This window comes from Nomascus leucogenys, chromosome 15, assembly GCF_006542625.1.
Source record: "Nomascus leucogenys isolate Asia chromosome 15, Asia_NLE_v1, whole genome shotgun sequence".
NCBI lineage: Eukaryota > Metazoa > Chordata > Mammalia > Primates > Hylobatidae > Nomascus > Nomascus leucogenys.
In genome coordinates this window covers 63,833,923-63,849,962 of record NC_044395.1, presented here as the reverse complement: position 1 = coordinate 63,849,962, position 16,040 = coordinate 63,833,923, and the positions used below count along the sequence as shown (strand labels likewise).

The following is a 16,040-nucleotide window of genomic DNA, read 5'->3' as shown; positions in this document are numbered from 1 at the left end:
GGGGGAGATTTCCTAAGCTCTGAATATATATATATAAATAAATATAAATATATATGAATATAGATATGAATATATATCTCCATATATCAATATATAAGGAGATAGATATATCTAAACTGATATATATACATCACTTTTTCTACCATTAATCTCTGTGGTTTATTATGTACCTTGTAGAAACTTTAAAATTAGTATCTTCATTGTGACTTAAATCTTTTGTATTTAATGTTTCATGACTGTAAACTTTATAGCATCTTTTTGTTACATGTACTGCCTTCCACAGAGCAGGTACTCAACAAATACTACTGTGGACATGAATGAAGACGGTGAATCACCTTCATCTCAGTATGTGTAGAAACTCAGTTTTAAAGATGCATATCACAGCTGTGACAGTGTCATTAGACCTGGGCAAAATGCCACAATTAGCTGCCACCTTACCTCTGCTTTACGAATATTTTCTCTAGCTTCATCTATTTTCTGTTCCAGCTCTGCTCGGCTTTGTTCTGATACAGCAGCTCCATGACACTCCAGATCATTTAGAACCTGTTAAAGAAAATGGGACAATAATGATGACTGTTTTTTACTTTTCATCTTCCTTAAGTGATTAAAGTATTTACATAATTCAAAAGGCTTTAGTGACTAGTAGCCATAATTTTTTTCATGTATTTATTTTTTGAACATTTTGAAATAATTATAGACTTACTAGTAACAAACTTACTACAGACAGTCCCTTCAGTGGGGAAGCCAGGACCAGCCACTATCTGATTGCTGCCACATGAGAGACCCCAAGGGAAACTGCTAAGCTAAGACCACCCAATACTCAGATTAGTGAGAGATAATGTAAAAACCCTCTTGTTCTATGGCATTAAGTTTGAGGTGGTTTGTTAAGCAACATTACATAAGTGGAACATTGAATCTGAGACACCTGTGAGATAGTGAAAAGAAGACGTCAAAACAGGCAAGAGATTATATGGATATACAGTAGTAGCAAGGCCCAATGTTGAAGATATTAATTTATGATTTGGTGGTAAAGTAAAACCATGGAAGTGACTGAGAATGCCTATATGAGGGTAAAGAATAAGAAAACAAGATAGCCAAGTACAGAAATCTGAGAAACTGAATATTTCATTGTGGGATGGAGAAAGAGGAACCTATGAAAAAATCTAGGTATGGCCAGAAAGGCAGAAGGAAAGCCAGGACAATGTTGAATCGTGGATGACTACAGAAGATAACATTTTAAGACAGGGAATTGTTAATTGTGATGCAATTGTTGACAGATTAAGAAAAATGAGAAATCAAAGTGTCCATTTTGAAGCTAGCAACACAGACATCATTGGCGATTTCGGTAAGCTTAGACTATGAAGTGATACAGGGGAAGGGAAGGGAAGGAAAGGAAAGCTCAAATGTAGTGGGCTAAAAAGTGAGTGGGAGGTGAGATTCTATAGATAATAAGCATAGGCAATTCTTTTAAGAAGTAGGATGTGAAGGCAAAGAATGAGATGGATATAGGTATCAATAAATGAAACAGAAAAAAAGTACTATACTCCAAATAATTTCTTTGTGCTTAGAGTTTAGTCTTTGAGATATATTTTCTTTCTTTCTTTCTTTCTTTTTTTTTTTTTTTTGAGACAGGGTCTTGCTCTGTCACCCAGTCTGGAGTGCGGTGGCATGATCTTACCTCAATGTAACCTCCACCTCCCGGGCTCAAGCAATTCTCCCTAACCTTAGCCTTCCGAATAGGTGGGAAGATAGGTGTGTGCCACCATGCCCGACTAATTTTTGAATTTTTTGTAGAGACCAGGTTTTTTGCCATGTTGCCCAGGCTGGTCTCAAACTCCTGGTTCAAGCAATCCACCTGCCTCAGCCTCCCAAAGTTCTGGGATTACAGAAGTGAGCCACTGCGCCCAGCCAAACATATATTTTCATGAAATCTATAATTGTGTCTTTTTTTTTTCTTTTTATTGAGACAGAGTCTCGCTGTCGCCCAGGCTGGAGTGCAGTGGCGTGATCTCAGCTCACTGCAAGCTCCACCTCCCAGGGTCATGCCATTCTCCTGCCTCAGCCTCCTGAGTAGCTGGGACTACAGGTGCCCGCCACCACGCCCGGCTAATTTTTTGTATTTTTAGTAGAGACGGGGTTTCACCATAACACATGTTAGCCAGGATGGTCTCGATCTCCTGACCTCGTGATCTGCCTGCCTCAGCCTCACAAAGTGCTGGGATTACAGGCATGAGCCACCGCGCCCGGCTATAATTGTGTCTTTTGAAAAATATGTCTTGAGGGATGAAAACCTATATTAATTCAACACGTCTCTTCCCCTGCCCATAATACACTATCACAGGTTTTCTTTGGCAATTTTATGGTAAACAGGTGAATTAATGTATTGCTGATGGAGGGCTTAAGGAAATTCCAACATGAGTAGATAGCTGACAGCACACTGCTGAGTGTTGAGAAAGTACAGAAAAAACACATATAATGCTTGAGCAAAGGAGTTTGAGACCAGTCTGGGAAACATGGCAAGACCCTATCTCTACAAAAAATCTAAAAAAAATTAGCCAGGCATAGTGGCATGTGCCTGTGGTCTCAGCTACTTGGGAGGCTCAAGTGGGAGGACTGCTTCAGCCCAGGAGGTTAAAGCTGCAGTAAGCCATGTTCACACCACTGCCCTTCAACCTGGGTGACAGAGCAAGCCTCTTGTCTCAAACAAAACAAAACAACACATATAGGATATTTTTCACATTAATAAAACTCAGTTCCTTAAACTGTTTGACATTTGGCTTAAGGTGAATGTAACTAGGACTTTCCATTATACTTACCCGTTGTTGGTGAACAATGTTTTTATGCTCACGTGCCACACGTGTGGCCCATTTTCGAGCTTCCTTATTTAGACTGTGCTCCTCTGTGGTCCCAGTTTCTGATTCTAACTGTCGGCTCTACAACACAAGAGAGAACAGAGATGAAAATATTGCTATCCTTATTGCAACCACTACTGCTTTGTAGATGGATCAGAAGGCCTTCACTTAATTAGCACTCAAAATATGAGGCACGCTCCACTACTGCTGGAAGCAATGTCTTAACGTCACAGAAAGTTACCAGAAGAGTAAGATGAGCATAAAACCATTAAAGACCATAAGCTTTTTGTCTTACACAGCTGGACACAAATGCATCATCTCTAATACTGCAGACTTATCCTTTTGGGTGTGATGGACTTATCTTTCTGAGTGGGAAGGAAGCTAGCTAAGGTAAGCAAAGAAGAAAATGTATTCATGCCAACCTACTATGGTGATAAAATCACTGCATAAATAAAAATGGAAACAACTTAATAGTTTAAATGTGAGTAAAGAATCATTAAAGAGAAGTAAGAACAAAACAATACAATAACAGCAACACAATCTTGCACCCCTCCCCCTGCCCCAAGGCAGATGGAACTCGTTAGAGGTCCATCATCAACTTGCCACCAAACCTCAAAAGCCAGCTTTTGCCCTTTCTCCAGGCTTCATATGAAAGATAAGGGTGCTAGATCAAATGATCACCAAGGGTTTCTTCTAGTTCTAAAATGCTATGATTCTGATTTACAAAGAACAAACCGCAAAATCTAAATAAAAATAGTAATAGCTAACTTCTATTGTGAAAGGTACTATGGAAAGTGCTTCATATAACTTTTTTTTTTTTTTTTTAACAACCTGATGATGTGGGTCCCACATCATTTTATAGAAAAGAAAACAGAGGCTCAGAGAGGTTAATTTTTCCTGGATGTCCTAGATGTTAAATATTACAACCTTAATTGACTGATTCCAGAATCAGAGCTATTAAACACAAAACTATTTTAACTCTCTCTAAATTCTTAAAGACCCATGAAAAACAAACTTTATTGAGATAATTAGGAATTTTTTTTAAAAATATGAATTACTCAAAGAGGCTTTTAATATAGAAAGAAGCAAAATTGTAGAATGACAAGAATTTTAGAAATTCTGATCACGGCTCACTGCAGCCTCAACCTCCGAGCTCAAGTGACTCTCCCACTTCAGCCTCCTGAGTAGCTGGAACTACAGGTGTGTCACCATGCTCAGCTAATTTTTTTTTTCCTTCTAGAGATAAGGTCTCACTATGTTGCCCAGGCTCATCTTGAACTCCTTGGCTCAAGTAAGCCTCCCACTCTGGCCTTCCAAAGTGTTGAAATTACAGGGATGAGCCACTACACCTGGCCTAGTAATTCTTTTGCAAGGTCTCATAGCTCAAAACTGATAAAGTAGAAATTGATAAACTGGATTTTAAAAATTAATATTTTTGTTGGAATTGTGATGAGGCAGGGTTTAAAAATTTTTGTTCTATACAGACATTTCAGCTAAAGCTAGATTATAACAATGACAAATGAATTGAAATAGAGCAAAATAATCAATATTCAAACTTAACCATCTTTACATTCATATTTTACATTCTACTTCATTTTTTGGGTTATCAGAAGTTTGGGAATGAACTTTACTATTGTATTTTGCTTTGCAAATGAATCTGGGCATTCAAACTTACATCTGTTCTCAAAGTCAGGAACATTAAAATGTTAAACTCTGGACATAGATACAAATGAAATATACAAAAGTCAGAGGAATGTGATCTGTAAAAGTAGAAAGATAAATTCTGAAGAGTCCAAGAATAGGTTTTTGAGTCAGATAGACTTAGTTTGAACGCATTGTATGCCATTTTATGGCACTACTAGCTTTATGATCTTGGGCATGTTAATGATCTGAGTCGTAGCTACATCTGAAAACAAGTGAAAATGTCACCTATCTCCATAGGGTTGGTAGGTTATAATGAAGTCATATTTTAAACATTCTGGTATAGTATCTACATAGTATCTTAGGCATCCAGTAATGGTAACTGTTAATGTTAAAGACCCAATTGAAAATTACTTGAAACAAAAATTTTCTTATTACTGTTCGTAAGAAAATCCAGATAATTCCTAGGTTCTTAATAGCCTAAACAATGAATCCAAAACAAAGATTGAAGATATGTTGAAAGATTAAGGCAGATCTCAAAGAGAATGAATTTGTAGGGAGTAGCTAGATGAGAAAGGAGGCAACTGATAGAGACATTTAATTTTTGTTACTGAGCAGCATTTTAGGAATAGGTAAAGGGGTTTAAATTGTGCTCAATGAAATAAAAGAGGATACAAACAAATGGAAGAACATTCCATGCTCATGGGTTGGAAGAATCAATATCGTGAAAATGGCCATACTGCCCAAGGTAATTTATAGATTCAATGCCATCCCCATCAAGCTACCAATGACTTTCTTCACAGAATTGGAAAAAACTACTTTAAAGTTCATATGGAACCAAAAAAGAGCCCGCATCGCCAAGTCAATCCTAAGCCAAAAGAACAAAGCTGGAGGCATCACGCTACCTGACTTCAAACTATACTACAAGGCTACAGTAACCAAAACAGCCTGGTACTGGTACCACAACAGAGACATAGATCAATGGAACAGAACAGAGCCCTCAGAAATGATGCCGCATATCTACAACTATCTGATCTTTGACAAACCTAACAAAAACAAGAAATGGGGAAAGGATTCCCTATTTAATAAATGGTGCTGGGAAAACTGGCTAGCCATATGTAGAAAGATGAAACTGGATCCCTTCCTTACACCTTATACAAAAATTAATTCAACATGGATTAAAGACTTACATGTTAGACCTAAAACCATTAAGATCCTACAAGAAAACCTAGGCAATACCATTCAGGACATAGGCGTGGGCAAGGACTTCATGTCTAAAACACCAAAAGCAATGGCAACAAAAGCCAAAATTGACAAATGGGATCTAATTAAACTAAAGAGCTTCTGCACAGCAAAAGAAACTACCATCAGAGTGAACAGGAAACCTACAGAATGGGAGAAAATTTTTGCAACCTACTCATCTGACAAAGGGCTAATATCCAGAATCTACAATGAACTCAAACAAATTTACAAGAAAAAAACAAACAACCCCATCAAAAAGTGGGCAAAGGACATGAACAGACACTTCTCAAAAGAAGACATTTATGCAGCCAAAAAACACATGAAAAAATGCTCATCATCACTAGCCATCAGAGAAATGCAAATCAAAACCACAGTGAGATACCATCTCACACCAGTTAGAATGGCCATCATTAAAAAGTCAGGAAACAACAGGTGCTGGAGAGGATGTGGAGAAACAGGAACACTTTTACACTGTTGGTGGGACTGTAAACTAGTTCAACCATTGTGGAAGTCAGTGTGGCGATTCCTCAGGGATCTAGAACTAGAAATACCATTTGACCCAGCCATCCCATTACTGGGTATATACCCAAAGGACTATAAATCATGCTGCTATAAAGACACATGCCCACGTGTTTATTGCGGCACTATTCACAATAGCAAAGAATTGGAACCAAATGTCCAACAACGATAGACTGGATTAAGAAAATGTGGCACATATACACCATGGAATACTATGCAGCCATAAAAAATGATGAGTTCACGTCCTTTGAAGGGACACGGATGAAACTGGAAAACATCATTCTTAGTAAACTATCGCAAGGACAAAAAACCAAATACCACATGTTCTCACTCATAGGTGGGAACTGAACAATGAGAACTCATGGACACAGGAAGGGGAACATCACACTACGAGGACTGTTGTGGGGTGGGGGGAGGGGGAGGGACAGCATTAGGAGATATACCTAATGCTAAATGACGAGTTAATGGGTGCAGCAAAACAACATGGCACATGGATACATATGTAACAAACCTGCACATTGTGCACATGTACCCTAAAACCTAAAGTATAATAATAAAAAAAATTAAAATTAAAATTAAAAAAAATAAATTGTGTGCTGGCTGCAGATGGGCCATAACGCAATTTGCCTTACAGAATTTATACCTTCTTATTGAGTACTCACTGTGCTCAAGATAGAGCTTTTCCCTTATTTTTTATGTGTCTACTAAGACTTGGGAGTCCAATGATCAGGACAGGTAACTAATGCCACTGATTGGAAGATGTGGCTTTGAGATCCTTTGGGTAGGGAATGACACAAAACTAAAATTCAAATTAATTTATCCTTTTCATGAATTCTGAAATCAAGCCATGGAATACATGTGGAAGCTCCTGAGACACAGGTCTTGACAACTGAGAATTTCATACAAGGTGAATACAGCCCAGGCTATTAAACAATACACAGAGAAATGTTCCAATACTACCTTCACTATCAAAGATCAATATAAATCAGGATCTAGTATAGATAATTATGTTTTTGTTTGTTTTGTTTTTTGTTTTTTGAGACAAAGTCTCACTCTGTTGGCTAGGCTGGAGTGCAGTGGCGTGATCTTGGCTCAGTGCAACCTCCGCCTCCCGGGTTCAAGTGATCCTCCTGCCTCAGCCTCCCAGGTAGCTGGGACTACAGGCATGTGCCACCATGCCCAGCTAATTTTTTGTATTTTTAGTAGAGACAGGGTTTCACCATGTTGGCCAGGATGGTCTCGATCTCTTGACCTCGTGATCCACCCGCCTCAGCCTCCCAAAGTGCTTGGATTACAGGTGTGAGCCACCGTGCATGGCCGGTAATTTTTCTTTAAGACAGTGATATTAGCAGTGGTCGATTCTAACAAAGAAACCATAATGACTGCTTCTTTTTAAAATGCTGGCAAATTTATTTTTATTTTTAATTTTTTGAGACAGAGTCTCGCTCTGTCACCCAGACTGGAGTGCAGTGGCATGATTTTAGCTCACTGCAACCTCTGCCTCTCAGGTTCAAGAGATTCTCATTCCTCAGCCTCTGGAGTAACTGGGATAACAGGCATGTACCACCATGCCCAGCTAATTTTTTGTATTTTTAGTAGAGATGGGGGTTTCGCTATGTTGGCCAGGCTGGTCTCGAACTCCTGTCCTCAAGTGATCCACCTGTCCTTGGCCTCCCAAAGTGCTGAGATTACAGGCATGAGCCACCACGCCTGGCCTAGATCATTCCTTTAACATTTTTCTTTTCTTTGGAAGACAGGGTCTCACTCTATTGCCCAGGCTGGAGTGCAGTGGTGCAATCATGGCTCACTGCAGCCTTGACCTCCTGAGCTCAAGCAATCCTCCCACCTCGGCATCCCAAGTAGTTGAGATCACAGCATATGCCACCACACTCAGATAATTTTTTTGATTTTTAGTAGAGATGAGATTTCACTATGTTGCCTAGGCCGTCTCAAACTCCTGGCCTCAAATGATCCTCCTGCCTTGATCTCCCAAAGTGCTGGGATTACAGGCATAAGCCACTATGCCCAGTCCAACATTTTTCCTTTATCTTTTAAAAATGTATTTGATACAAAAATTAGCTAGGTGTGGTGGCGCTGGAGGTTGCAGTGAGCCAAGATCATGGCACTGCACTCCAGCCTGGGCTACAGAGGGAGACTCTGTCTCAAAAAAAAAAAAAAAAAAAAAAACTCTAGTCCCTTTAGGATAAAATATTACAATAAAGTCTTTTCAACATTCATAAAGTTATTAAACAACTTTGAAGAACTAAATTAAGGAAATCAGCATTCCAATATTCTTGATATATTAGTCTTTAAGTCATCTTAACTATTTTGTCCTTAGATGCTCTCTCAAGATATGATTTTGGTTTATTTTAAGGTTAATACAAAGGCATAGAAGGCTCAGATATCTGAGCAGAGTAAGCAGGGATAGAAAAGCTGACTTCACAGAAGAAAACAATCAGTTTTTTAACTCTGTAACTAAAATATAACCATTTCAAGGAGAGAAAAAGAGATGGTCATGTATGATGAATGAAAATCACTAACATAGTAAAATACTAGCATTCCAACCCATTTCAAAAAAAGATACTGTTGGGGTTGTTAGGCCAATGGCATAACATTCTAGTTAACCCTCATTCAGGGAATTTGTACTACTTACATTTTTCAGTCTACTGAGAGACAAGAAATATACTGGGGCTGGGCACAGCAACCCACACTTACAATCCCAGTGCTCTGGTAGGCCAAGGCAGAAAAACTGCTTGAGGCCAGGAGTTTGAGACCAGCCTGGGCAACATAGCTAGACCCCAGCTCTTAAAAAAAAAATTAGCACATACCTGTAGTCCTATCTATGGGAGGCTGAGGCAGGAGGATTGTTTGAGCCCAAGAGATCAAGGCTGCCAGGAGCTATGACTGTGCCCTCCAGCCTGGGTGACAGAGCTTCTCAAAAAATATATATTAATATATTGAGTTAAATATTGGATCCATCTTATTCTTTATGAAGTATATTAATACACGGTTAATTATTTCAATAAAGTTATTAATTATTTGTTCTCAAAAGGACTTCAAGTAAAAAGCATCTGGATCTCTGTATTCCAACTACACATTTGTACAGGTTCACAATCCCACAATTCTGAAATTCAAAATGCTCTGAAAAAGAATAAGTATTTTTTGGTAAGTTTGGAGCCAAAACTCACTTGAGCCAAAATGTGATTTGAACTAATAAGAGGTTATTTAAAGTTTTTTTCTTTCATATATACATATATGAATAAAAATATTCATATGTTTCACTGCAAAAATACTATGTTTGATCATAGGTGCTTCCCCACACATTGCTCAGGGTTTTATGCAATGTATGGTATATGGGCCACTTTTCTAAAATCTTGAAAATTCTGAATTTTGACATGTATTTGGCCCAAGGCTTTTGGTAAGAGACTGTAGACTTTTAAGTCACATATTTCAAATATGCCACACACCTTGAAGAGGAGTGGAACAGTGCCTCTTAAGAGACATAATTTAACTTATTCTGACTATGCTAGGATAGCAGAACCTTCACTTGGAAAGAAGTGGGAACTCATCTAGATAATTGTTGAGTGTGCCTGGTCTCTCAGGAGAGCACACTGGAGAAGAACTGGTGTGGACTGAGCCTTAGGACAATTCTGGAAAACTCTGGACACCTGGGGAAAAGGAATATACCCATTAAGGCTGGGGTGAAGAAATGATGAGAACTCTGAAAGGAGCTATTCTTTTGTCTTCGGTTAAGAGTACCAAAGGCAAACCTTAGCAAAAAATATGTCCCTGAGTAATGACATGAAAGTAAAACAAAAATGGCATAAAAACCTTGTGTCTAACACTTTCGAGAATATACCTAGAGGCATGGTTAGATGGAACAGCCTTATAAAGAGTACGCCTTTATTTTGGTAGCTCTCACAGAGATTTTGCTTTAAGAGCTATAATCACAAGCTAGATAGGGGAACTTCCAGGCTCCTATTGTCAGCACATAACTAATGCATCTATGCAAAGATCTAGTTACTCTGGATGGTTAGACCACGAACCAGATCAGGAGAAAGGTGACTAAACCAGTAGAGGGCCTATTACATAGATAGTGGACTTTTTACAAAAAGCCTTTTGTGAAACGCTGAAGAAATTAGGACAACCACTATGGACACTTAACTGTCAGTATTGCTAATTCTAAAATGCAACACTCATGTCTTTACTCAAAGCCTCTCATTTCTGGATACTGTGCCAAGCATATGTGTAAGAGGATGGTACCTATTTACTCAACAGGAGGACATCCCGCAAATTCTATCACAGCCTTTTTCACGTTTATGAGACAACGCTATATGCAATACAAAATTTCTACAAGCACAAAGAGCCACCCATAACAAAGAGAATTTTCAGGTACATTTCCTGCACAGTATATTAACCCCATGTAGACTTTTATAGACAAGGGAAATTTCTGCCAAATATTTATTTTTAATAGATAGATAAATCACTCCCCTTATGTAAAACTAATGTGTAAAAATCCTCAACTACAGCAAGTGGACATTTTACTTACTAGAATTGTTAATCTATAGAAGGCAGAATATCAGAAATAGCATCTAGAATAACAGAGAAAGATCATACATCAGAAATTTAGTGTTAGCTTTTTGCTGTCATGATCTGTGAAGATCTTGTTATTTGCTGTTCAAAGAAGGTAAAGGGGAAAGGGTATTCTCATCACGACTGGGAAACCTGAGAAAGTTTGGGTTTTTCCTGCCTGTATAGATCATACTCATCTAAGTTTTGTGGACATGCATGTTTCCCATATTATTTCCCATCCCAGCTTTGCTTTGTCCTTTTTCACAGGATGTGAGAAAACGCCCCTAATGGCACTCATCACTAGTTCTGGTAATGAAAGGATAGGTCACTGAGATGTATGTAGGGCAGAGATGTTGAAAAGTACAAGTCATGTACTTAAAATTATTCCAAACAGATTGCTTTTCAGATGTACAAATTGCCAAGAAGGATGTTGATGAGATCCTCTTTCTGGAATAAGTAGGAAAACAAAAGTCCCAAGGGACTTTTAGTGATCAATCCAATAAGAGAGTTGACAGCTAGGGATCATGACTGCGAAAGTATTGCAAGTATTTCAAGATTTGTAATGTCTCCTATATTTGATATTTGGTATTTCCTGTAGTAATTAGGGGGATAATACTAAAAAAAAAAAGAAAGAAAGAAATATGCTTGTCCTGTGGATTTTTGTTTTGTTTTGTTTTGTTTGAGACGGAGTCTCACTCTGCCACCCAGGCTGGAGTGCAGTGGCGCAATCTCAGCTCACTGCAAGCTCCGCCTCCTGGGTTCACGCCATTCTCCTGCCTCAGCCTTCCCAGTAGCTGGGACTACAGGTGCCCGCCACCATGCCTAGCTAATTTTTTGTATTTTTAGTAGAGACAGGGTTTCACCGTATTAGCCAGGATGGTCTCGATCTCCTGACCTCGTGATCTGCCCATCTCGGCCTCCCAAAGTGCTGGGATTACAGGCATGAGCCACCACGCCCGGCCGTCCTGTGGAAAGATTTTAAGAAGTCAGTCAACATCCATTCTGACTCAATGTGCCAGGCATTGAGTCAAATGCTTAGTATCCTATTTAATTTTCAAACAAATAAGGTATAGTTGTCCTTCCATGTCTGTGGGTTCTGTATCTGTGGATTCAACCAACTGTGGATCAAAAATATTTTTGAAAAAGAGCAAAAAAAAAAAAAAAAAAAAAAGATAGTTGTGTCTGTACCGAACATGTACAGACTTTTTTTCCTTGTCTTATTTCCTAAACAATGTAATAGGACCATTATTAGCATAGCATTTACATTGTATTAGGGATTATAATCTAGTGATGATTTACAATATATGAAAGACGTGCATAGGTTATATGCAAATATTACATCATTTTATATAGGGGACTTGAACATCTGTGAATTTTGGTACACAAAGAGGTTCCTAGAATCAATCCCCCACGGAAACCAAGGGACAACTATTGTCATTTTACACATGAGGAAGCTGAATCACAAAAGTTAAATATATGTAAATAAACTGCTAGTTTAGACCCTCAAACCCATGTTTTCTCCATTGTACACCACCTGTATGAATCACTAACCCCAGTGTGATCCATGTGTCCGCTGAATGACTCTAACATTGAGATACTAATAAATGTGTTTGTCAGTTCTCTCTCACAGAATATTCTTATTATAGACAGGAAGATTTAAAGGCACATTCCATATCCTCCTCAGAAAAATTCTGCATTAAAAAGTCATTTCAGCAAAAAAAGATGTATTTTACTTTTTCTAGAAAGAGCTCTGGCTTTCTGGTATCATCTGAGAAATGATAATTGAAGATATAAAGAAAGAACACTTTAGAAATCAGTAACTCTCTTATGGAAATATAGATAAGAAAATCCTTCAGTATTAACCATGAGATAGCTATTAAGTTACCACATAAGACAAAGCTTGTCATTGGTCACTGTCACTTGTAGTCATCTTTTGGTTAATACTAAAATTCTACCCAAAAAAGCCCTAATTAAATTACTATAATAATACTGTGACTATACATACTCAATTGGGTGTCTTGGACTTTTGTAGGGAAAACAGTGTAGTTTGAAATGGGTTATATTAAAAAGTTAAAAAAAAATTTAAGACAGTTTATGAAAATCATCAGAAGAAAATAAGAGTTACATTTTATCACAGTCCTATAACTTTCCTAACTATATCTTATGTAAATTTAGATAAAATATTTGCTGAATTCTCTTGTCTGTAAGGCAAGGGCATATGCAAAGTATATGTAAGGTCTGCTTAGTAAATGAAAAATAAATGTGTTAAACCCATAAGCAGTTCAAAATTCCTAATTCAAACTATAAAATTCAAAATAAAAGAACAATACTGTCCTGCCCTTGCAATGGATCTCATCCTATTACTATCTTACCTGAGTATATAGTTCTCCATTTACCATCATATATAAAATTCAAAAATAACACCTGGTTGCATCCCACTTTCATCACCAAGTCTACTTGCTATTTCAGGTATAGTCATGTACTTTCAAACTTTTCTGGCTCTAATGCTTATTAGCTGAGTGACCTTCAGCAAAGCAAATTGCTTTTCTTTCTATTTTTTTTTTTTTTTTTTTTGAGACAGGGTCTTGCTCTGTCACCCAGGATGGAATGCAGTGGTGTGATCATGGCTCATTGCAACCTCCACCTCCCGGGCTCAAGTGATCCTCCCACTTCAGCTTCCTGAGTAGCTGGGACTACAGGTGTGTGCTACCATGCCCAGCTAGTTTTCTGTATTATTATTTTTTTTTTTTAGAGAAAGAGTTTCGCCGTGTTGCCCAGGCTGGTCTCGAACTCCTGGGCTCAAGCAATGCACCCACCTTGGCCTCCCAAAGTGTTGGGATTACAGGTGTGAGCCTCTGCACCCAGCCAGATTTCTTAACTTTAGTTTCCTCAACTGTAAAAGAAGGATTAAAAATAGCACCTACAATATAGGGTTATTGTGAAGATAAAATAAATTAATATAGGTAATGCCATTAGAAAAATGTCTACCATGAAATAAATGTTCAATGAATGTCATCTATTATTTTTATTCTTTTCAATTTTTGTTTTCGCTTCCTGGCATGTTGTTTCTCCCTCTTTGCAGAGTAAACTGCAATTCATCTTCAAGATCTAATTCATAACAAGTAGACACAATCCAATAAAAAAATAGAAACAAGGTTTGAATAGACATTTTACCAAAGAAGATATATGAGTGGCTAATACACTCATGAAGATACTCAACATCATTAGTCATTAGGGAAATGCAAACCAGAACCACGAGATACTATTTCATATCCACTAGGATGATTATAATCAGAGCCAGACAATAATAAATGTCTGGCTGAGGCAGGAGGATCTTTTGAGCCCAGGAGTTCAAGGCCAGCCTAAGCAACATGGTGACATCCTCTCTCTACCAAAAATAAAACTAAACTAAACTAAAATAAAATAAAAATTAGCTGTAGTCCCAGTTACTCGGGAAGCTGAGGTGGGAGGACTGCTTGAGCCCAGGAGGTTGAGGCTGCAGTGAGCCGTGATTATGCCATTGCACTTCGGCCTGGGCGACAGAGTAAGACTCTGTCTTTAAAAAAAAAAAAAAAAAAAGACTTTTTAAATGATTGAAGGTCTGGAATGATTTTTTAAAATCATAGGCATTTATCTTTTCCATTATGAAAAAACTAATTTCTTCCCAAGTCCTGAACATTTCTTCTTAGAAGACAGAATAGCACAGCAGAAATAACATTACTATTGCAATCACAACAGTAACGTGTCATTAATTTACCATATGACTCTGGACAAGTCTCCCTTACTAGGCTACAGTTTCCCCTTTAATAAAGACAAGATTAGCTCTAAGGTTCTCTCCAGCACACTGCTGAAGAAAATTAAGGTGCTTCTTCTTAAGAAAATTAAGGTGCTTCTTCTTAAGAAAATTAAGGTGCTTCTCACAAGATGAAAAATGAGAAGCTCAATTTCTTCACTATAAACAGGGAAGGAAATTCTTAATTTATAAGAGAAAACACAGCTGGTGCATCAGGGGCCTCTTATACATGTATATACATAACTTTCATCCCAACACCAGGTCCCACCCTTCATTAACATGCAAACCCACACTTCCCATCCCTCCCGCCCTTGACCCACATCCCATATACCTCAGCTATGGTCATTCTCAGAGCACTGACAGGGGAGAGCTCAATATCCACCAGTTGGGCGGCTTTTAAACTCTGCCCAATAAAGATTGCACAAGGACAAAAAACATAGCATAGAGTTAGAAATTTAAGGCAAACAAGGACACAACACCTAAGAACATTTAGCACAGTGTTTAGAAACAAAGGATTTAGGGCTGTAGTTGGGCTGGGAAAAAGTGAGATGAGAGTCACTGTTATTCTGATTTTTTCTGTGGAAAATAGCAATGATAAAATAACATCAAATTAGTCATAATTTTAAGTCAAGCTTGACAAACTTGTCTATACCCTGTATCTTCTAATGCTCTGCTTCATCCCTCCCAGGCTTCAAAGAAGTCAAATCACAGGAGAATGTGAGTAAGTCATTGGCAAAAGCTGATTTGATTAAAAAAAAAAAAGGCACTACTATAAAGGGCAAAGGTTGTAATATAGAGGGAAATGCTGATTTCCTACATTTCTTTATATAGCTGCTAACAGAGCTACTTAAAGTATAAGAAAAGTAATGAAGATATCTCTGGCAAATGTGTTTCTATTAAACTGATACCATTAAACTCTGGAACTGTATCATAAACTCCCTTGGTTTTGGTTCTAAATTTATCAAAATACTTTATGAATATAATTTGATTTTCCTTTTGGCTTGCCTACATTGAGAGAATGTGCTAATAATGCCAACATGTGCCTTCTCATTTTGCAGATGTTAAATTTCATTTTTTATGTTACCAAATTAGCATTTTTGTTCTTTTTAAAAAATTTAAATAATGGCAAACATTTCCCATAAACTCAAGGACGATTACTGTATGCTTTTAAACAATTGCCAATTGGGGCCGGGCATCATGGCTCATGTCCGTAATCCCAGCACTTTGGGAGACTAAAGTGGGTGGGTGGCTTGAACTCAGGAGTCCGAGACCAGCCTGGGCAACATGGTGAGACCCCCCATCTCTATTGAAAATACAAACAAAATAGCCAGGCATAGTGGTGCGTGCCTGTGGTCCCAGCTAATCGGGAGGCTGACGTGAGAGGATCACTTGAGCCCAGGAGAGGGGGGTTGTAGTGAGCT

General features: G+C 38.1%; 1 protein-coding gene across 4 annotated transcripts in view; it reads right to left on the bottom strand.

Annotated features, from left to right (window-relative positions):
- FCHSD2 (FCH and double SH3 domains 2) overlaps positions 1-16,040 on the bottom strand; it is a 335,209-nt gene that overhangs the window by 50,980 nt on the left and 268,189 nt on the right. For 3 of the 4 annotated variants that reach the window (XM_030829076.1, XM_030829077.1, XM_030829078.1), the window contains exons 11-13: positions 14,951-15,022; positions 2,817-2,933; positions 439-543 (exon numbers count right to left, since the gene is read on the bottom strand). In XM_030829076.1, coding sequence (XP_030684936.1) covers positions 439-543; positions 2,817-2,933; positions 14,951-15,022 — 294 coding nt within the window. The remainder of the gene's footprint in view (positions 1-438; positions 544-2,816; positions 2,934-14,950; positions 15,023-16,040) is intronic. The other variant, XM_030829079.1, reaches the window with a different exon arrangement.